The sequence below is a fragment of the Staurois parvus genome, unplaced genomic scaffold, assembly GCF_062004578.1.
Source record: "Staurois parvus isolate SC_StPar_1 unplaced genomic scaffold, SC_StPar_1.0 ptg001185l, whole genome shotgun sequence".
NCBI lineage: Eukaryota > Metazoa > Chordata > Amphibia > Anura > Ranidae > Staurois > Staurois parvus.
This window is the reverse complement of record NW_028318981.1, coordinates 478161-501736: the sequence shown is the minus strand read 5'-3', so window position 1 is coordinate 501736 and position 23576 is coordinate 478161. Positions and strand designations below refer to the sequence as shown.

At 48.9% G+C, this 23576-nt stretch overlaps 1 protein-coding gene across 1 annotated transcript; it reads left to right on the top strand.

Annotated features, from left to right (window-relative positions):
* Nucleotides 1–1229: 1229 nt before the first annotated feature.
* On the top strand, nt 1230–18263 carry LOC149438516 (UI-like). Its single transcript, XM_089659771.1, has 2 exons — nt 1230–1402; nt 17469–18263. The coding sequence occupies exon 2, from the start codon at nt 17489–17491 to the stop codon at nt 17966–17968; it is 480 nt and encodes a 159-aa protein (XP_089515897.1). The 5' UTR covers nt 1230–1402; nt 17469–17488; the 3' UTR covers nt 17969–18263.
* Nucleotides 18264–23576: the final 5313 nt, after the last annotated feature.

The window sequence follows — 23576 nt, the reverse complement described above, 5'->3', positions numbered from 1 at the left end:
CTCTGGGGTCCCTGTCTCCTCTCCTCTGAGGTGTCTCAATCTTTGGGGTCCCTGTCTCCTCTCCTTTGGGGGGGGGTCTCGGTCTGTGGGGTTCCTGTCTTCTTTCTTCTGGGTGTCTCAGTCTCTGGGGACCCTGTCTCCTCTCCTGCGTGTGTGTGTGTGGGGGGGGGTCTCAGTTTCTGGGGTCCCTGTCTCCTCTCTTCTGGGGGGATCTCAGTCTCTGCGGTCCCTGTCTCCTCTGCTTAGGGAGGTCTGTATCTCTAGGCCCCCTGCCTCCTCTACTTTGGGAAGTCTTGGTCTCTGGGGACCCTGTGTCCTCTCCTCTGGGGGTTCTAAGTCTCTGGAGTCCCAGTCTTCTCTCTTCTGGGGGGGGGGGGGGGGTTTCAGTCTCTAAGATCCCTGTCCCTTCTCCTCTGAGGGATTTAGCTTTTGGGATGCTTGCCTCTACTCCTCTGGGGGTCTTAGTCTCTGGAGCTCCTGTATTATCTCCTCTAAGGGTCTCAGTCTCTGGGGCCGCTGTCTCCTCTCCTCTTGGGGAGATCTCAGTCTCTGGAGTCCCTGTCTCCTCTCCTCTACGGGGTTCTTAGTCCCTGGGATTCCTGTCTCCTCTCATTTGTGAGAGTCTCAGTCTTTGTGGTCCCTGTCTCCTCTCCTGTGGGGGTTCTAAGTTTCTGGCATCCTTGTCTCCTCTCCTCTGGGAGGGTCTTATTCTCTGGGGCTCCTGTCTCCTTTCCTCTGGTGGAGATCTCAGTTTCTAAGGACCCTGTATCTTCTCTCCTTTGGGATCCCTGTCCTCTTCTCTGGGGGTCTCATTCTCTGGGTCCCCTGTCTTTTCTCCTCTGGGGGAGATCTCAGTCTCCTGGGTCCCTGTCTCCTCTCTTCTAGGGGTTCTGAATCTCCTGGGTCCCTGTCTCCTATCCTCTGGAGGGGTCTCTGGGGCCCCTTTCTCCTCTCCTCTGGGGGGAAGTGGGAGTCTCTGGAGCCTTAGTCTCCTTTGCTCTGTCCCCTGGCAGACTTTGTGATCAGACATGTAGAGATGTCTCTGATTAGGTGTATGGAGAGAGGAGGGTGGTGGTGGTGGGGGGTATGATGCAGTGACTCCCCGGTGTGCAGTCAGTTGGTGAGGTGATGAAGGATGATGCTCAGAGCTGTGACGTCAGTGTGGGAGAATTCTAATATATAAGTGGTTAGCAGAGAGCAGAGCTCAGTACCTGTCTGTCCTGATCTTATCTTCATCTGGATCACAACTTTCTTACTGCCTGGCTGCAGACTGACCTCATCCCTCCTGCACCTGTCTACCTGCCTGCAGCTGTCTGCCTGCCTGCACCTGTCTACCTGCCTGCTTCTCCTGCACCTGGGGACCATCCTGCCTTCCAGCTGCGCTCTGCACCTCCAAACCCAGGTAAGATAGGAGCCAAGAGAGAAGGGGAGTCTAGAGTGCAGAAAGAGGCAGAAAAGGGGGTGTAAAGGGGTGTGGAGTACTTATTGAGGACTCTATAGGGCAGAAGGAGAAGAAAGGGAGGTGTATTAGGGGTTTGGGGTATTTATTTATGAGTCTGCAGGGCAGAAGAAGGAGGAACAAGGGGTGTATGGGTGTTCCAGGAACTTATTTAGAACTCTCAGATAGGCAGAAGGAAGAGTTGAAATGGGGTATATGGGGGATTGGGGTACTTACCTGGGGCTGAAGAAGGGGGAGGAAGAAAGGGTGTATGGGGTAGTTATCTAGGACTGTAAATGGAGGATGAAGTATGGGGGATTGGGTACTCATCTAGAGTTGTAAATGGAAGATGAAGTATGGGGGATTGGGGTACTCATCTAGGGTTGTAAATGGAGGATGAAGTATGGGGGATTGGGTACTTATCTAGGGTTGTAAATGGAGGATGAAGTATGGGGGATTGGGTACTCATCTAGGGTTGTAAATTAGGATGAAGTATGGGGGATTGGGTACTCATCTAGAGTTGTAAATGGAGGATGAAGTATGGGGGATTGGGTACTCATCTAGAGTTGTAAATGGAAGATGAAGTATGGGGGATTGGGGTACTCATCTAGGGTTGTAAATGGAGGATGAAGTATGGGGGATTGGGTACTTATCTAGGGTTGTAAATGGAGGATGAAGTATGGGGGATTGGGTACTCATCTAGGGTTGTAAATTAGGATGAAGTATGGGGGATTGGGTACTCACCTAGGGTTGTAAATGGAGGATGAAGTATGGGGGATTGGGGTACTCATCTAGGGTTGTAAATGGAGGATGAAGTATGGGGGATTGGGGTACTCATCTAGGGTTGTAAATGGAGGATGAAGTATGGGGGACTGGGTACTCATCTAGGGTTGTAAATGGAGGATGAAGTATGGGGGATTGGGGTACTCATCTAGGGTTGTAAATGGAGGATGAAGTAAGGGGATTGGGGTACAGTTCTAGGGTTGTAAATGTAGGATGAAGTAGGGGGATTGGGGTTCTCACCTAGGGTTGCAAATGTAGGGTGAAGTAGGGGTATTGGGGTACTCATCTAGGGTTGTAAATGGAGGATGAAGTATGGTGTATTTGGGGTACTGTTCTAGGGTTGTAAATGTAGGAAGAAGTATGGGGAATTGGGATACTCATTTAGGGTTGTAAATTGAGGATGAAGTATGGGGTATTATGGTACTCATCTAGGGTTGTAAATGTAGGATGAAGAATGGGGGATTGGGGTACTCATCTAGGGTTGTAAATGTAGGATGAAGAATGGGGGATTGGGGTACTCATCTAGGGTTGTAAATGTAGGATGAAGTATGGGGTATTGGGGTACTCATCTATGGTTGTAAATGTAGGATGAAGTATAGGGGATTGGGGTACTCATCTAGGGTTGTAAATGTAGGATGAAGAATGGGGGATTGGGGTACTCATCTAGGGTTGTAAATGTAGGATGAAGTATGGGGTATTGGGGTACTCATCTAGGGTTGTAAATGTAGGATGAAGTATGGGGGATTGGGGTACTCATCTAGGGTTGTAAATGTAGGATGAAGAATGGGGGATTGGGGTACTCATCTAGGATTGTAAATGTAGGATGAAGTATGGGGATTGGGGTACTCATCTAGGATTGTAAATGGAGGATGACGTATGGGAGATTGGGGTACTCATCTTGGGTTGTCAATATAGGATGAAGTATGGGGGATTAGGGTACTCATCTAGGATTGTAAATGGAGGAAGAAGTATGGGAGATTGGGGTACTCATCTAGGGTTGTCAATGTAGGATGAAGTATGAGGGATTTGGGTACTCATCTAAGGTTGTAAATGGAGGATGAAGTATGGGGTATTGGGGTGCTCATCTAGGGTTGTCAATGTAAGATGAAGTAGGGGGATTGGGGTACTGTTCTAGGGTTGTAAATGTAGGATGACGTATGGGGGATTGGGGTACTCACCTAGGGTTGCAAATGTAGGGTGAAGTAGGGGAATTGGGGTACTCATCTAGGGTTGTAAATGGAGGATGAGGTATGGGGGTTGGGGTACTTATCTAGGGTTGTAAATGGAGGATGAAGTAGGGGGATTGGGGTACTGTTCTAGGGTTGTAAATGTAGAATGAAGTAGGGGGATTGGGGTTCTCACCTAGGGTTGCAAATGTAGGGTGAAGTAGGGGGATTAGGGTACTCATCTAGGGTTGTAAATGGAGGATGAAGTATGGTGTATTTGGGGTACTCATCTAGGGTTGTAAATGTAGGACGAAGTATTGGGAATTGGGGTACCTATCTAGGGTTGTAAATGGAGGATGAAGTATGGGGGATTGGAGTACTCATCTAGGGTTGTAAATGGAGGATGAAGTAAGGGGGATTGGGGTACTCATCTAGGCTTGTAAATGTAGGACGAAGTATGGGGTATTATGGTATTCATCTAGGGTTGTAAATGTAGGATGAAGAATAGGGGATTGGGGTACTCATTTAGGGTTGCAAATGAAGGATAAAGTATGGGGGATTGGGGTACTCATCTAGGCTTGTAAATGTAGGATGAAGTATGAAGTATTATGGTACTCATCTAGGGTTGTAAATGTAGGCTGAAGAATGGGGGATTGGGGTACTCATCTAGGGATGTAAATGTAGGATGAAGTATGGGGGATTGGGGTACTCATCTAGTAATGTAAATGGAGGATGAAGTATGGGAGATTGGGGTACTCATCCAGGGTTGTCAACGTAGGATGAAGCATGGGGGATTGGGGTACTCATTTAGGGTTGTCAATGTAGGATGAAGTATGAGGGATTTGGGTACTCATCTAAGGTTGTAAATGGAGGATGAAGTATGGGGTATTGGGGTACTCATCTAGGGTTGTCAATGTAGGATGAAGTATGGGGGATTGGGGTACTCATCTAGGGTTGTCAATGTAGGATGAAGTATAGGGGATTGGGGTACTCATCTTGGGTTGCCAATGTTGGATGAAGTAGGAGGGATTTGGGTACTCATCTAGGGTTGTCAATGTAGGATGAAGTATAGGGGATTGGGGTACCCATCTAGGGTTGTAAATGGAGAAGGAAGAGGGGATGTATAGAGGTGTGGGGTATTTATTTAGGGCTGTAGAAATAGGAGAAGGGGAGGGAGAATGTCTTTAAAGGGTACTTCCTAAAGCTGTGCAAGGATAAGGAAGATGGGGTGTATTGGGGTGTGGGGTATTTATTTACAGCTGTAGGAGGAAGTAGAGGAGGTATATGGGGTGACTGTAGAAAGAAGGGTAAAAAGGGTGCATAGGAGTGTGGGGTACCTAGTTATGGTTGTAAAAATGAGAGGGAAGAGGAGTGGTAGGGGGGTATGGGGTTCTTATCTTGGGCTGTAGAATAAGGGGGAAGAGAAGGTGTAGGGGTTTGTGCGGTGCTTAACTTTAGGATTGGAGGAGGAAGAGTGGTTGTATGGGATTGAGGGGTACTTATCTTGGATTGTAGAAGGAGGGGGGAGAGGGGGTATATGGGGTACTTATCTAGGGCTGTGGAAGGAGGTAGAGGAGGTCTATGGAGGTGTAGGGTGCTTATCTATAGGGATGTAGAAGGAGGGTGTAGGGGAGGTGTGTTACTTACCTACTGTATAGGGCTGTAAAAAGGGGTGGTAGGGGAGGTATATATGGTACTTATATAAGGTTGTAGAAGGAGGAAGTAAATGGGGTACTTATCTATAGGGCTGCTGAAGGAGGAGGTAGAGCAGGTATACAGAGTACTTATCTGGGACTGTAACAAGAGAAGGTGGAGGAGGTACAGTATATGAGGTACTTATCTAGAGCTATAGGATGAGGGGTATAGAAGGTATATAGGATTCTTACCTATAGGTCTATAGAAGGAGGGGTAGAGGTGTTATATAGGGTACTTATCTAGGGCTATAGGAGGAGGGGTAGAGGAGGTATATGGGGTACTTATCTAGGGCTATAGGAGAAGGGGTAGAGGAGGTATATGGGGTACTTATCTAGGGCTATAGGAGGAGGGGTAGAGGAGGTATATGGGGTACTTGCCTACAGGTCTATAGAAAAATGGGTAGAACAGTTAAATAAAGTACTTACTTAAGGGGCTGTAGAAGGAGAAGGTAGAGGAGGTATATGGGGTATTTATCTATAGGACTGTGGGAGGAGGGGGTAGGGTAGTTATATTGAGTACTTACCTATAGGTCAATAGAAGGAGGGGGTAGAAGAGGTAAATAGGGTACTTATCTAGGGCTGTAGAAGGAGGAAGTGGGTAGGTAGTACAGAAGGTACCTGGGTTACTGTATTAGACATTCTGTAATTTAATGTTATAAGGAGGGGGTAGGGGAGGTATATGGGGTACTTATCTAGGGCTGTACAAGGAGGGGGTAGGGGAGGTATGTGGGGTACTTATCTAAGGCTGTATAAGGAGGTGGTAGGGGAGGTATATGGGGTATTTATCTAGAGCTGTACAAGGAGGGGGTAGAGAAGGTATATGGGGTACTTATCTAGGGTTGTACAAGGAGGGGGTAAAGGAGGTATATTTGGTACTTATCTAGGGCAGTACAAGGAGGGGGTAGAGGAGGTATATGGGGTACTTATCTAGGGCTGTACAAGGAGGTGGTAGAGGAGGTATATGGGGTATTTATCTAGAGCTGTACAAGGAGGGGGTAGAGAAGGTATATGGGGTACTTATCTAGGGTTGTACAAGGAGGGGGTAAAGGAGGTATATTTGGTACTTATCTAGGGCAGTACAAGGAGGGGGTAGAGGAGGTATATGGGTACTTATCTAGGGCTGTACAAGGAGGGGTAGAGGAGGTATATGGGGTACGTATCTAGAGCTGTACAAGGAGGGAGTAGAGGAGGTATATGGGGTACTTATCTAGGGCTGTACAAAGAGGGGTAGGGGAGGTATATAGGGTACATGGCTATAGGGCTGTAGGAGAAGGAGTGGGGAGGTATATAGGGTACTTAGCTAGGGCTGTAGGAAGAGGGGTAGAGGAGGTATATAGGGTACTTATCTATAGGTCTATAGAAGGAGGGGTAGATGAGTAATATAGGGTATTAATCTACAGGACTGTAGGAGGAGGGGTAGAGGAGGTATATGGGGTACTTATCTATAGGTCTATAGAAGGAAGGGTAGAGGAGTTATATAGGGTATTTATCTATAGGACTGTAGGAGGAGGGGGTAGGGTAGTTATATTGAGTACTTACCTATAGGTCTATAGAAGGAGGGGGTAGAAGAGGTAAACAGGGTACTTATCTAGGGCTGTAGAAGGAGGAAGTGGGTAGGTAGTACAGAAGGTACCTGGGTTACTGTATTAGACATTCTGTAATTTAATGTTATAAGGAGGAGGTAGGGGAGGTATATTGGGTACTTATCTAGGGCTGTACAAGGAGGGGGTAGGGGAGGTATGTGGGGTACTTATCTAGGGCTGTACAAGGAGGTGGTAGGGGAGGTATATGGGGTATATATCTAGAGCTGTACAAGGAGGGGGTAGAGAAGGTATATGGGGTACTTATCTAGGGTTGTACAAGGAGGGGGTAAAGGAGGTATATTTGGTACTTATCTAGGGCAGTACAAGGAGGGGGTAGAGGAGGTATATGGGGTATGTATCTAGAGCTGTACAAGGAGGGAGTAGAGGAGGTATATGGGGTACTTATCTAGGGCTGTACAAAGAGGGGTAGGGGAGGTATATGGGGTACTTATATTGGGCTGTACAAGGAGGGGGTAGGGGAGGTATATGGGGTACTTATATAGGGCTGTACAATGAGGTGGTAGGGAAGGTATATGGGTACTTATCTAGGGCTGTACAAGGAGGGGGTAGAGGAGGTATATGGGGTACTTATCTAGGGCTGTACAAGGAGGGGGTAGAGGAGGTATATGGGGTACTTATCTAGGGCTGTACAAGGAGGGGGTAGAGGAGGTATATGGGGTACTTATCTAGGGCTGTACAAGAAGGGGTAGAGGAGGTATATGGGGTACTTATCTAGGGCTGTACAAGGAGGGGGTAAGGAAGGTATATGGGGTACTTATCTAGGGCTGTACAAGGAGGGGGGTAGGGGAGGTATATGGGGTACTTATCTAGAGCTGTACAAGGAGGGGGTAGAGTTGGTATATGGGGTACTTATCTAGAGCTGTACAAGGTGGGGGTAGAGGAGGTATATGGGGTACTTATCTAGGGCTGTACAAGGAGGAGGTAGGGGAGGTATATGGGGTACTTATCTAGGGCTGTACAAGGAGGAGGTAGGGGAGGTATATGGGGTACTTATCTAGAGCTGTACAAGGAGAAGGTAGAGGAGGTATATGGGGTACTTATCTAGAGCTGTACAAGGAGGGGGTAGAGGAGGTATTGGGTACTTATCTAGAGCTGAGCAAGGAGGGGGTAGAGGAGGTATATGGGGTACTTATCTAGGGCTGTACAAGGAGGAGGTAGGGGAGGTACATGGGGTACATATCTAGAGCTGTACAAGGAGGGGGTAGAGGAGGTATATGGGGTACATATCTAGGGCTGTACAAGGAGGGGGTAGAGGAGGTATATGGGGTACTTATCTAGGACTGTACAAGGAGGAGTTAGGGGAGGTATATGGGGTACTTATCTAGAGTTGAACAAGGAGGGGGTAGAGGAGGTATATGGGGTATCTATCTAGGCATGTACAAGGAGGGGGTAGAGGAGGTATATGGGGTACTTATCTAGGGCTGTGCAAGGAGGGGGTAGAGGAGGTATATGCAGTACTTATCTGTAGAGCTGTACAAGGAAGGGGTAGAGGAGGTATATGGGGTATTTATCTAGGGCTGTACAAGGAGGGGGTAGAGGAGGTATATGGGGTACTTATCTAGGGCTGTACAAGGAGGGGGTAGAGGAGGTATATGGGGTATTTATCTAGGGCTGTACAAGGAGGGGGTAGAGGAGGTATATGGGGTACTTATCTAGGGCTGTACAAAGAGGGGGTAGGGGAGGTATATGGGAAACTTATCTAGAGCTGTACAAGGAGGGGGTAGAGGAGGTATATGGGGTACTTATCTAGGGCTGTACAAAGAGGGGTAGGGGAGGTATATGGGGTACTTATATTGGGCTGTACAAGGAGGGGGTAGGGGAGGTATATGGGGTACTTATATAGGGCTGTACAATGAGGTGGTAGGGAAGGTATATGGGTACTTATCTAGGGCTGTACAAGGAGGGGGTAGAGGAGGTATATGGGGTACTTATCTAGGGCTGTACAAGGAGGGGGTAGAGGAGGTATATGGGGTACTTATCTAGGGCTGTACAAGGAGGGGGTAGAGGAGGTATATGGGGTACTTATCTAGGGCTGTACAAGGAGGGGTAGAGGAGGTATATGGGGTACTTATCTAGGGCTGTACAAGGAGGGGGTAAGGAAGGTATATGGGGTACTTATCTAGGGCTGTACAAGGAGGGGGGTAGGGGAGGTATATGGGGTACTTATCTAGAGCTGTACAAGGAGGGGGTAGTGTTGGTATATGGGGACATATCTAGAGCTGTACAAGGAGGGGGTAGAGGAGGTATATGGGGTACTTATCTAGGGCTGTACAAGGAGGAGGTAGGGGAGGTATATGGGGTACTTATCTAGGGCTGTACAAGGAGGAGGTAGAGGAGGTATATGGGGTACTTATCTAGAGCTGTACAAGGAGGGGGTAGAGGAGGTATTGGGTACTTATCTAGAGCTGAGCAAGGAGGGGGTAGAGGAGGTATATGGGGTACTTATCTAGGGCTGTACAAGGAGGAGGTAGGGGAGGTACATGGGGTACATATCTAGAGCTGTACAAGGAGGGGGTAGAGGAGGTATATGGGGTACTTATCTAGGGCTGTACAAGGAGGGGGTAGAGGAGGTATATGGGGTACTTATCTAGGGCTGTACAAGGAGGAGTTAGGGGAGGTATATGGGGTACTTATCTAGAGTTGAACAAGGAGGGGGTAGAGGAGGTATATGGGGTATCTATCTAGGCATGTACAAGGAGGGGGTAGAGGAGGTATATGGGGTACTTATCTAGGGCTGTGCAAGGAGGGGGTAGAGGAGGTATATGCAGTACTTATCTGTAGAGCTGTACAAGGAAGGGGTAGAGGAGGTATATGGGGTATTTATCTAGGGCTGTACAAGGAGGGGGTAGAGGAGGTATATGGGGTACTTATCTAGGGCTGTACAAGGAGGGGGTAGAGGAGGTATATGGGGTATTTATCTAGGGCTGTACAAGGAGGGGGTAGAGGAGGTATATGGGGTACTTATCTAGGGCTGTACAAAGAGGGGGTAGGGGAGGTATATGGGAAACTTATCTAGAGCTGTACAAGGAGGGGGTAGAGGAGGTATATGGGGTACCTATCTAGGGCTGTACAAAGAGGGGGTAGGGGAGGTATATAGGGTACTTATCTAGGCATGTACAAGGAGGGGGTAGAGGAGGTATATGGGGTACTTATCTAGGCATGTATAAGGAGGGGTAGAGGAGGTATATGGGTACTTATCTAGGGCTGAACAAGGAGGGGGTAGAGGAGGTATATGGGGTACTTATCTAGGGCTGTACAAGGAGGGGGTAGAGGAGGTATATGGGTACTTATCTAGAGCTGTACAAGGAGAAGGTAGAGGAGGTATATGGGGTACTTATCTAGAGCTGTACAAGGAGGGGGTAGAGGAGGTATTGGGTACTTATCTAGAGCTGAGCAAGGAGGGGGTAGAGGAGGTATATTTGGTACTTATCTAGGGCTGTACAAGGAGGGGGTAGAGGAGGTATATGGGGTACTTATCTAGGGCTGTGCAAGGAGGGGGTAGAGGAGGTATATGCAGTACTTATCTGTAGAGCTGTACAAGGAAGGGGTAGAGGAGGTATATGGGGTATTTATCTAGGGCTGTACAAGGAGGGGGTAGAGGAGGTATATGGGGTACTTATCTAGGGCTGTACAAGGAGGGGGTAGAGGAGGTATATGGGGTATTTATCTAGGGCTGTACAAGGAGGGGGTAGAGGAGGTATATGGGGTACTTATCTAGGGCTGTACAAAGAGGGGGTAGGGGAGGTATATGGGAAACTTATCTAGAGCTGTACAAGGAGGGGGTAGAGGAGGTATATGGGGTACCTATCTAGGGCTGTACAAAGAGGGGGTAGGGGAGGTATATAGGGTACTTATCTAGGCATGTACAAGGAGGGGGTAGAGGAGGTATATGGGGTACTTATCTAGGCATGTATAAGGAGGGGTAGAGGAGGTATATGGGTACTTATCTAGGGCTGAACAAGGAGGGGGTAGAGGAGGTATATGGGGTACTTATCTAGGGCTGTACAAGGAGGGGGTAGAGGAGGTATATGGGTACTTATCTAGAGCTGTACAAGGAGAAGGTAGAGGAGGTATATGGGGTACTTATCTAGAGCTGTACAAGGAGGGGGTAGAGGAGGTATTGGGTACTTATCTAGAGCTGAGCAAGGAGGGGGTAGAGGAGGTATATTTGTTACTTATCTAGGGCTGTACAAGGAGGGGGTAGAGGAGGTATATGGGGTACTTATCTAGGGCTGTACAAGGAGGGGGTAGAGGAGGTATATGGGGTACTTATCTAGGGCTGTACAAGGAGGAGGTAGGGGAGGTACATGGGGTACTTATCTAGAGTTGAACAAGGAGGGGGTAGAGGAGGTATATGGGGTATCTATCTAGGCATGTACAAGGAGGGGGTAGAGGAGGTATATGGGGTACTTATCTAGGGCTGTGCAAGGAGGGGGTAGAGGAGGTATATGCAGTACTTATCTGTAGAGCTGTACAAGGAAGGGGTAGAGGAGGTATATGGGGTATTTATCTAGGGCTGTACAAGGAGGGGGTAGAGGAGGTATATGGGGTACTTATCTAGGGCTGTACAAAGAGGGGGTAGGGGAGGTATATGTGGTACTTATCTAGAGCTGTACAAGGAGGGGGTAGAGGAGGTATATGGGGTACTTATCTAGGGCTGTACAAGGAGGGGGTAGAGGAGGTATATGGGTACTTATCTAGGGCTGTACAAGGAGGGGGTAGAGGAGGTATATGGGGTATCTATCTAGGCATGTACAAGGAGGGGGTAGAGGAGGTATATGGGGTACTTATCTAGGGCTGTACAAAGAGGGGGTAGGGGAGGTATATGGGGTACTTATCTAGAGCTGTACAAGGAGGGGGTAGAGGAGGTATATGGGGTACCTATCTAGGGCTGTACAAAGAGGGGGTAGGGGAGGTATATAGGGTACTTATCTAGGCATGTACAAGGAGGGGGTAGAGGAGGTATATGGGGTACTTATCTAGGCATGTATAAGGAGGGGGTAGAGGAGGTATATGGGTACTTATCTAGGGCTGAACAAGGAGGGGGTAGAGGAGTTATATGGGGTACTTATCTAGGGCTGTACAAGGAGGGGGTAGAGGAGGTATATGGGGTACTTATCTAGGGCTGAACAAGGAGGAGGTAGGGGAGGTATATGGGGTACTTATCTAGAGCTGTACAAGGAGGGGGTAGAGGAGGTATATGGGGTACTTATCTAGAGCTGTACAAGGAGAATGTAGAGGAGGTATATGGGGTACTTATCTAGAGCTGTACAAGGAGGGGGTAGAGAAGGTATTGGGTACTTATCTAGAGCTGAGCAAGGAGGGGGTAGAGGAGGTATATTTGGTACTTATCTAGGGCTGTACAAGGAGGGGGTAGAGTTGGTATATGGGGTACTTATCTAGGGCTGTACAAGGAGGGGGTAGAGGAGGTATATGGGGTACTTATCTAGGGCTGTACAAGGAGGAGGTAGGGGAGGTACATGGGGTACTTATCTAGAGCTGTACAAGGAGGGGGTAGAGGAGGTATATGGGGTACTTATCTAGGGCTGTACAAGGAGGGGGTAGAGGAGGTATATGGGGTACTTATCTAGGACTGTACAAGGAGGAGTTAGGGGAGGTATATGGGGTACTTATCTAGAGTTGAACAAGGAGGGGGTAGAGGAGGTATATGGGGTATCTATCTAGGCATGTACAAGGAGGGGGTAGAGGAGGTATATGGGGTACTTATCTAGGGCTGTGCAAGGAGGGGGTAGAGGAGGTATATGGGGTACTTATCTAGGGCTGTGCAAGGAGGGGGTAGAGGAGGTATATGGGGTACTTATCTAGGGCTGTAGAAGGAGGGGGTAGAGGAGGTATATGCAGTACTTATCTGTAGAGCTGTACAAGGAAGGGGTAGAGGAGGTATATGGGGTATTTATCTAGGGCTGTACAAGGAGGGGGTAGAGGAGGTATATGGGGTACTTATCTAGGGCTGTACAAAGAGGGGGTAGGGGAGGTATATGGGGTACTTATCTAGAGCTGTACAAGGAGGGGGTAGAGGAGGTATATGGGGTACTTATCTAGGGCTGTGCAAGGAGGGGGTAGAGGAGGTATATGGGGTACTTATCTAGGGCTGTACAAGGAGGAGTTAGGGGAGGTATATGGGGTACTTATCTAGAGTTGAACAAGGAGGGGGTAGAGGAGGTATATGGGGTATCTATCTAGGCATGTACAAGGAGGGGGTAGAGGAGGTATATGGGGTACTTATCTAGGGCTGTGCAAGGAGGGGGTAGAGGAGGTATATGCAGTACTTATCTGTAGAGCTGTACAAGGAAGGGGTAGAGGAGGTATATGGGGTATTTATCTAGGGCTGTACAAGGAGGGGGTAGAGGAGGTATATGGGGTACTTATCTAGGGCTGTACAAGGAGGGGGTAGAGGAGGTATATGGGGTATTTATCTAGGGCTGTACAAGGAGGGGGTAGAGGAGGTATATGGGGTACTTATCTAGGGCTGTACAAAGAGGGGGTAGGGGAGGTATATGGGAAACTTATCTAGAGCTGTACAAGGAGGGGGTAGAGGAGGTATATGGGGTACCTATCTAGGGCTGTACAAAGAGGGGGTAGGGGAGGTATATAGGGTACTTATCTAGGCATGTACAAGGAGGGGGTAGAGGAGGTATATGGGGTACTTATCTAGGCATGTATAAGGAGGGGTAGAGGAGGTATATGGGTACTTATCTAGGGCTGAACAAGGAGGGGGTAGAGGAGGTATATGGGGTACTTATCTAGGGCTGTACAAGGAGGGGGTAGAGGAGGTATATGGGTACTTATCTAGAGCTGTACAAGGAGAAGGTAGAGGAGGTATATGGGGTACTTATCTAGAGCTGTACAAGGAGGGGGTAGAGGAGGTATTGGGTACTTATCTAGAGCTGAGCAAGGAGGGGGTAGAGGAGGTATATTTGTTACTTATCTAGGGCTGTACAAGGAGGGGGTAGAGGAGGTATATGGGGTACTTATCTAGGGCTGTACAAGGAGGGGGTAGAGGAGGTATATGGGGTACTTATCTAGGGCTGTACAAGGAGGAGGTAGGGGAGGTACATGGGGTACTTATCTAGAGTTGAACAAGGAGGGGGTAGAGGAGGTATATGGGGTATCTATCTAGGCATGTACAAGGAGGGGGTAGAGGAGGTATATGGGGTACTTATCTAGGGCTGTGCAAGGAGGGGGTAGAGGAGGTATATGCAGTACTTATCTGTAGAGCTGTACAAGGAAGGGGTAGAGGAGGTATATGGGGTATTTATCTAGGGCTGTACAAGGAGGGGGTAGAGGAGGTATATGGGGTACTTATCTAGGGCTGTACAAAGAGGGGGTAGGGGAGGTATATGTGGTACTTATCTAGAGCTGTACAAGGAGGGGGTAGAGGAGGTATATGGGGTACTTATCTAGGGCTGTACAAGGAGGGGGTAGAGGAGGTATATGGGTACTTATCTAGGGCTGTACAAGGAGGGGGTAGAGGAGGTATATGGGGTATCTATCTAGGCATGTACAAGGAGGGGGTAGAGGAGGTATATGGGGTCCTTATCTAGGGCTGTACAAAGAGGGGGTAGGGGAGGTATATGGGGTACTTATCTAGAGCTGTACAAGGAGGGGGTAGAGGAGGTATATGGGGTACCTATCTAGGGCTGTACAAAGAGGGGGTAGGGGAGGTATATAGGGTACTTATCTAGGCATGTACAAGGAGGGGGTAGAGGAGGTATATGGGGTACTTATCTAGGCATGTATAAGGAGGGGGTAGAGGAGGTATATGGGTACTTATCTAGGGCTGAACAAGGAGGGGGTAGAGGAGGTATATGGGGTACTTATCTAGGGCTGTACAAGGAGGGGGTAGAGGAGGTATATGGGTACTTATCTAGGGCTGAACAAGGAGGAGGTAGGGGAGGTATATGGGGTACTTATCTAGAGCTGTACAAGGAGGGGGTAGAGGAGGTATATGGGGTACTTATCTAGAGCTGTACAAGGAGAATGTAGAGGAGGTATATGGGGTACTTATCTAGAGCTGTACAAGGAGGGGGTAGAGAAGGTATTGGGTACTTATCTAGAGCTGAGCAAGGAGGGGGTAGAGGAGGTATATTTGGTACTTATCTAGGGCTGTACAAGGAGGGGGTAGAGTTGGTATATGGGGTACTTATCTAGGGCTGTACAAGGAGGGGGTAGAGGAGGTATATGGGGTACTTATCTAGGGCTGTACAAGGAGGAGGTAGGGGAGGTACATGGGGTACTTATCTAGAGCTGTACAAGGAGGGGGTAGAGGAGGTATATGGGGTACTTATCTAGGGCTGTACAAGGAGGGGGTAGAGGAGGTATATGGGGTACTTATCTAGGACTGTACAAGGAGGAGTTAGGGGAGGTATATGGGGTACTTATCTAGAGTTGAACAAGGAGGGGGTAGAGGAGGTATATGGGGTATCTATCTAGGCATGTACAAGGAGGGGGTAGAGGAGGTATATGGGGTACTTATCTAGGGCTGTGCAAGGAGGGGGTAGAGGAGGTATATGGGGTACTTATCTAGGGCTGTGCAAGGAGGGGGTAGAGGAGGTATATGGGGTACTTATCTAGGGCTGTAGAAGGAGGGGGTAGAGGAGGTATATGCAGTACTTATCTGTAGAGCTGTACAAGGAAGGGGTAGAGGAGGTATATGGGGTATTTATCTAGGGCTGTACAAGGAGGGGGTAGAGGAGGTATATGGGGTACTTATCTAGAGCTGTACAAGGAGGGGGTAGAGGAGGTATATGGGGTACTTATCTAGGGCTGTACAAAGAGGGGGTAGGGGAGGTATATAGGGTACTTATCTAGAGCTGTACAAGGAGGGGGTAGAGGAGGTATATGGGGTACTTATCTAGGGCTGTACAAAGAGGGGGTAGGGGAGGTATATAGGGTACTTATCTAGGGCTGTACAAGGAGGGGGTAGAGGAGGTATATGGGGTACTTATCTAGGGCTGTACAAGGAGGGGGTAGAGGAGGTATATGGGGTACTTATCTAGGGCTGTACAAGGAGGGTGTAGAGGAGGTATATGGGGTATTTATCTAGGCATGTATAAGGAGGGGGTAGAGGAGGTATATGGGGTACTTATCTAGGGCTGTACAAGGAGGGGGTAGAGGAGGTATATGGGGTACTTATCTAGAGCTGTACAAGGAGGGGGTAGAGGAGGTATATGGGGTACTTATCTAGGGCTGTACAAGGAGGGGGTAGAGGAGGTATATGGGGTACTTATCTAGAGCTGTACAAGGAGGGGGTAGAGGAGGTATATGGGGTACTTATCTAGGGCTGTACAAAGAGGGGGTAGGGGAGGTATATAGGGTACTTATCTAGGCATGTACAAGGAGGGGGTAGAGGAGGTATATGGGGTACTTATCTAGGGCTGTACAAGGAGGGGGTAGAGGAGGTATATGGGGTACTTATCTAGGGCTGTACAAGGAGGGTGTAGAGGAGGTATATGGGGTATTTATCTAGGCATGTATAAGGAGGGGGTAGAGGAGGTATATGGGGTACTTATCTAGGGCTGTACAAGGAGGGGGTAGAGGAGGTATATGGGTACTTATCTAGGGCTGAACAAGGAGGGGGTAGAGGAGGTATATGGGGTACTTATCTAGGGCTGTGCAAGGTGGGGGTAGAGAAGGTATATGGGGTACTTATCTAGGGCTGTATAAGGAGGAATTGTCACCTGAAGTGATTGACCCCACATGTGTCATAGACCTCCCATGATGGACATCCAAGACACCACAAATCCTTCACGAGGACGTTACTCTCTTCTGTCCCCCCAATAGTTTCCGGATCTTCCTGTACACGTCTCTATGTTGTCTGCTTGTCTTCACTTCCCCGTATTGGGATTCTTGGACCACACGCCTACCCAGAGTAATGTCAGACAGGCAGGGAGTCCATGTATACACTGATAGCAATTCTTACATGCAGGCAGGGGTCCCTGTATGGGGGGATTACAAGTCCCTAGGCAGGCAGGGAGCTCTTTGTATACATTGGCAGGGGTGGGGGTCCCTGCATACATTGGCAGGGGTGGGGGTCCCTGTATACATTGGCAGGGGTGGGGGTCCCTGTATATACTAGTTCTCGGCCAGTTCCTTAGCTGGTCCTGTAGTGTGAAATGACCTTCCCAAACTATATACTGAGCAACCTGGATAGAATTGGGATAGGCTACCAACTTCACAGAAACATTACCAGTTAAATATCTGCATACCTGCTGTGCCCACTACAAGGGGTTCCCACAATCCCTGTGCTGCGTTCCCGGGTCTGTACACCTGCTGGCCCCATTATGAGGGGTTCCCACCATCCCTCTGCTGAGTTCCCGGGTCTGTACACCTGCTGTGCCCATTATGAGGGGTTCCCACCATCCCTGTGCTGAGTTCCTGGGTCTGTACACCCGCTGTACCCATTATGAGGGGTTCCCACCATCCCTGTGCTGAGTTCCCGGGTCTGTACACCTGCTGTGCCCATTATGAGGGGTTCCCACCATTCCTGTGCTGAGTTCCAGGTTTGCACACTTGCTGTGCCCATATTGAGGGGCTTCCCCCGAACCTCATCCTTTAACAGTTAAAGTTAGGTATACCCCAAGGTGAAAAAGAACATCTGAAACATTAATATGGGTGGGAAGGGCGAGGAAATTGGGGCTACCAAGACCAAAGACATTGAATGACTTAACCCACCACCTTGGCATCTACTTTGGTTGGACTGACCACATAACACTTTACATCTGTTCTTCTCAGTGTCTTTTCTATTTCCCTTACCTCATAGGTCCCAGAGGCCACTCCGCCATGAAGGCAGCTCCATTCATGCTTCTTGCCTGCTACCTGATTGTGACGGCTCAGGTCAAAGCTCGGCCCATGGACAGGAGTCTGTTTGAAGGACCAAGGTTAAGTCTGGACGGGTTAATAAACAATGAGGGTGCTCAGGCTCTTCTCTATTTTCTGAAGGAGAGAGAGTTGAATACGGGTGATTCTCGTGTACAGTTGAGGCTCAGTAAGGGTTCCCTGTCTACTGACCACCCAATGACTGTCCAGGACCTGGCACCCATCCTTGATGTTCTCCAGACCCTCTACCAGGAGAACCGGCCAGAGGAATCTGGTAGGACCTTCCTGGAAGTCTTCTCTGACCGATTGAAGAGAGAAGACCCTCCGATCTCCATTGACTTGACATTTCACATTCTCCGACAGATGATCGAGATTGCAAAGAACCAGAACCAGAAGCAGCAGGCCGAGCAGAACCGCATCATTTTCGATTCAGTAGGGAAGTGACCATCGATGGTGCAGGGCCTCAACTCCAAAAATAAGACAAAAACTCCCTTCTTATCCAAATCTGGGATGTGCATTACCCTACACAGCAAAGACTTCAGCCCGCCAGGTGGTAGAGTGGGCATGTGCCAAATTCAGGAACTTGCAGGGACAGAGGGAGGGTTTGGTTCTAGGTGTCCTTCACTGATGAGTCTCCAAATGTGGACATCTCCTTCCATTCATTGTCCTGTTTGTCTCCATCTCCAAATCTGACATTAGTGCGGGATTAGTTTATTTATAAAACTCCTGTCTGAATTAACTTTGTGTGATTCCAGTTTTGGTGATAACTCTGATTCATGTCCCACCAAAAAACTTTTGGCCTGCCGTCTTTGGTCAGAACAGTTTTTAGCAATTTAAATGAATCTGGCATTTTACCCTTCAGATTCTCAGGACAGGCCTGCTGATACCCACCTTTTTTGCATTCCCCTGCTACTCCGTTCACCTGTGAGAGAACTCTGAAAAAGATGGTACTTCTAGGTATAGGAGGAGCATGTGACCTTCTCCTCTCTTCCCAGGATACAGTGTTCAGTAGGGGGGGGGGTCATTAAGCCTGTGTAAGCTTCAATACCGAGTTCCCAGGTCTGTACACCTGCTGTGTCCACTATGAGAGATTCCCATCATGCCTAGTTCCTAAGTCTGTACACCTGCTGTGCCCATTATGAGGGCTTCCTATGATGCCTAGTTCCTGGGTCTGTATACCTGCTGTGCCCATTATGAGAGATTCCCATCATGCCTAGTTCCTGGGTTTGTACACCTGCTGTGCCCATTATGAGGGGTTCCTACGATGCCTAGTTCCTGGGTCTGTATACCTGCTGTGCCCATTACGAGGGGTTCCTAAGATGCCTAGTTCCTGGGTCTGTACACCTGCTGTGCCCATTATGAGGGGTTCCTAAGATGCCTAGTTCCTGGGTCTGTACACCTGCTGTGCCCATTATGAGGGGTTCTTACCATGCCTTGTAGGCTTATATTGCGACCTATGTTCCCATAAGGTAGATTCTATCTCACTCTGAGGGATTAGTCATCATGTCTAATGTTTTTTTGCTAGACAGAATGGTGTCCAGCGTTCCCACCCAGTGTACCTACCCAAGCAGGGCTCTGCATGTGTGACTCCCACAAGATGGTGTCCTGTGTTCCCACCCAGTATACCCACCCAAGCAGGGCTCTACATGGGTGACTCCCACAAGATGGTGTCTAGGGTTCCCACCCAGTGTACCTGCCCAAACAGATCTCTACATGAGTGACTCCCTCAAGATGGTGTTCAGGATTCCCACCCAGTATACCTGCCCAAGCAGGGCTCTATATGGGTGACTCCCACAAGTTGGTGTCCAGCGTGCCCACCCAGTGTACCCACCCAAGCAGGGCTCTACATGGTTGACTGCCACAAGATGGTGTCCAGCGTTCCTACTCAGTCAACCTGGTCAAGCAGGGCTCTGCAAGGGTGACTCTCCCAAGATGGTGTCCTTTGTTCCCACCCAGTGTATCCACCCAAGCAGGGCTCTACATGGGTGACTCCCACCAGATGCTGTCCAGCGTTTCTACTCAGTGTACCTGCCCAAGCAGGGCTCTGCAAGGGTGACTCCCCCGAGATGATGTCCTGTGTTCCCACCCAGTATATCCACCCAATCAGAGGTCTACATGGGTGACTCCAACAAGATGGTGTCCAGGATTAACACCCGGTGTATCCACCCGAGCAGGGCACTACGTGGGTGACTCCCACAAGATAGTGTACAGCGCTCCTACCTAGTGTACCCACCTAAGCAGGGCTCTACATGGATGACTCCCACAAGATGGTGTCCAGGGTGCCCACCCAGTATGCCCACCCAAGCAGGGCTCTGCAAGGGTGACTCCCACAAGATGGTGTTCAGAATTAGAAATCAGAAGGTGACTTTTGTACTGAGATGGTATATAGTGGCCCAGCTGTGTCCAGCCCTGATCAGTGACTGAAGAGTCATTGTATAAGATAAAATCCAGCCAGCAACTCAGTGTCATCAAGATGAAGTAACTTTTATTGGCTACACATAAAAACCTAATTACTTGCATAGTGGATCTCCAGCCAGAATGACCTACCATGTTACCAGGTCTATATACCGATAGATGCCCCCCCACCTACAAAATAGGTGGTGCCAGATGTCCACCACCTATGAAGCAACCCTGCCAGATGTTCCACACCTATAAAATGACCCTGTGAGGTGTCCCTGCCTATGAAGCAACCCTGCCAGATTCCCCCACTTATGAAATGACCCTGCTATATGTCCCACCTATGAAATGACCCAACCAGACACCCCTTCATCTATGAAATGATTCTGCCAGATGCCCACCCCCAATGAAGCGTCTCTGCAAGATGCCCACCACCAATGAAGTGACTTTTCCAGATACCTACCACCTATGAAATGACCCTGCCAAATGCCCACCACCTATGAAGTGACCCTTACAATGTCTACCACCTATGGCACAACCCTGCTAGATGCCCACTACCTATGGAATGACCCTGCCAGATGTCCACCACCAAGGAAGCAACCCGACCAGATGCTCACCACCTAGGAAGTGACCCTGACAATTTCTGCCACCTATGACGTTACCCTGCCACATGTCCACCATTAATGAAATGACCCTGCCAGATGTTCACCACCTGTGAAATGACCCTGCCAGGTGCCCACCACCTATGAAGTGATCTTGCCAATGTTCACCACCTATGAAGTGACCCTGCCAATGTTCACCACTTATGCAATGAATCCTGCCAGATGTCCACCACCTATGAAATGACCCTGCTAGATGACCACCACCTACGAAGTGACCCTGTCAATGTTCACCATTTATGTAATGAATCCTGCCAGATGTCCACCACCTATGAAATGACCCTGCCAGATGTCCACCACCTATGCAATGACCCTGCCAGTAGCCCCCAGCTGTAAAGCAACTCTCCTAGATGTTCACTAATTATGAAATAACCCAGCCACACACCCGCACCTATGAAGCAGCTCTTCCCTTGCTCTCCATCTATGGAGAAGCTCTCCCCATGCTCACAATATATGAAGCAGCTCTCCCCATGTTCCCCATTATGAAGCAGTTCTCCTCGTGTTCTCCATCTATGAAGCAGCTCTTCCCATGCTCTCCATCTATGAAGCAGCTCTTCCCATGCTCTCCATCTATGAAGCAGTTCTCCTCATGTTCTCAATCTATGAAGCAGCTCTCCCCATGCTCTCCATCTATGATGAAGCAGCTCTTCCCATGCTCTCCATCTATGAAGCAGCTCTCCTCATAATCTCCATCTATGAAGCAGCCCTCCTCATGTTCTCCATCTATGAAGCAGTTCTCCTCAAGTTCTCCATCTATGAAGCAGCTCTCCCCATATTCTCCATCTATGAAGCAGTTCTCCTCATCCATCTATGAAGCAGTTCTCCTCATGTTCTCCATCTATGAAGCACTCTTCCCATGCTCTCCATCTATAAAGCAGTTCTCCCCATGCTCTCCATCTATGAAGCAGCTCTTCCCATGCTCTCCATCTATGAAGCAGTTCTCCTCCTGTTCTCCATCTATGAAGCAGCTCTCCCCGTGCTCTCCATATATGAAGCAGCTCTTCCGAAGCTCTCTATCTATGAAGCAGCTCTCCTCATACTCACCATCTGTGAAGCAGCCCTCCCCATGTTCTCCATCTATGAAGCAGCTTTCCCCATGCTCTCCATCTATGAAGCAGTTCTCCTCATGTTCTCCATCTCTGAAGCAGCCCTCCCCATGTTCTCCATCTATAAAGCAGCTCTCCCCATGCTCTCCATCTATGAAGCAGTTCTCCTCATGTTCTCCATCTATGAAGCAGCTCTCCCCGTGCTCTCCATATATGAAGCAGCTCTTCCCATGCTCTCTATCTATGAAGCAGCTCTCCTCATGCTCACCATCTGTGAAGCAGCTCTCCCCATGTTCTCCATCTATGAAGCAGCTCTTCCCATGTTCTCCATCTATGAAGCAGCTTTCCCCATGCTCTCCATCTATGAAGCAGTTCTCCTCATGTTCTCCATCTCTGAAGCAGCCCTCCCCATGTTCTCCATCTATAAAGCAGCTCTCCCCATGCTCTCCATCTATGAATCAGTTCTCTTCATGTTCTCCATCTCTGAAGCAGCCCTCCCCATGTTCTCCATCTATAAAGCAGCTCTCCCCGTGCTCTCCATCTATGAAGCAGTTCTCCTCATGTTCTCCATCTATGAAGCAGCTTTCCCCGTGCTCTCCATATATGAAGCAGCTCTTCCCATGCTCTCTATCTATGAAGCAGCTCTCCTCATGCTCACCATCTGTGAAGCAGCTCTCCCCATTTTCTCCATCTATCAAGCAGCTCTTCCCATGTTCTCCATCTATGAACTAGCTTTCCCCATGCTTTCCATCTATGAAGCAGTTCTCCTCATGTTCTCCATCTCTGAAGCAGCCCTCCCCATGTTCTCCATCTATGAAGCAGCTCTCCCCATGTTCTCCATCTATGAAGCAGCTCTTCCCATGCTGATCCCCATGAGAGCCTGGAGTAGGCAAGCCGAGGTGGAGGTATGGAGGGCTAATAAAGGACCTACTGTAGTAAATTGTAGCAGGGACAGGCTCCACTGACGTGTCTTGTACTATATATTGTATGTCACTGCGTACAATAAAAAATGTTGCACTGACCACCCATTGTGTGTCTCTTAAACGGGAATTCCACCTCAAATCACATGGTTTCAAAGTCCTGTACAGAGAAAGGATGAATTGTGAGCGTGATTGGAGGATAAAATACATGCAAAGTGGACAGCTTGCCCAGCCTTTCCTAGATGCCCCCTGTGTCATCTAGTGGCTGCAAGTGTGCTCCTGTGTCTCCATGTATCCTCAAATATGAAACGTCATCATCTCAAAGTCCTTCTCTCAGAAGATGCAGACCTCTGTCCATCACACCAAATGCTCTTCTGTCGGTTATGAGGGTGAAGGGATTTAACTTTCTACCTCTAGAAGGATTTGGGGGACCCTAGGCTTCATCAATGCTAACCTTGGCTAGGGTTGTGGTGACCTATCCAGAGCTACAAAGGTTTCAAGGTCTGGAGTAGACTCTGCGGAGGTGGGACTGGGCTCAGTCACAGTCAAACCCCCCTGAGGAGCTGCCATTTACTATCTCCTTTGGTGGCTTGATAAACAGTGGCTTGAGAGGTTTACTCCAGCCAGAGGCAAAAATATTATAGGAGGAGCAAGCTGGGCGCAGCAGGTGTACAGACCGGGAACTCAGCACGGGGATGGTGGGAACCCCTCATAATGGGCACTGCGGGCATACAGACCTGGGAACTCAGCACACGGATGGTGGGAACCCCTCACAATGGGCACAGCAGGTGTACAGACCCAGGCACTCAGCACAGGGATGGCGGGAACCCTTCATAATGGGCACAGCGGGTGTACAGACCCTGGAATTTAGCACGGGGATGGTGGGAACCCCTCATAATGGGCACTGCGGGCATACAGACCCGGGAACTCAGCACGGGGATGGTGGGAATCCCTCATAATGGGCACAGCAGGTGTACAGACCCAGGCACTCAGCACAGGGATGGCGGGAACCCTTCATAATGGGCACAGC

Bases quoted from the DNA above. Each gene is read 5' to 3' on its own strand.
- LOC149438516 (XM_089659771.1), top strand. From the start codon at position 17,489: ATGAAGGCAGCTCCATTCATGCTTCTTGCCTGCTACCTGATTGTGACG.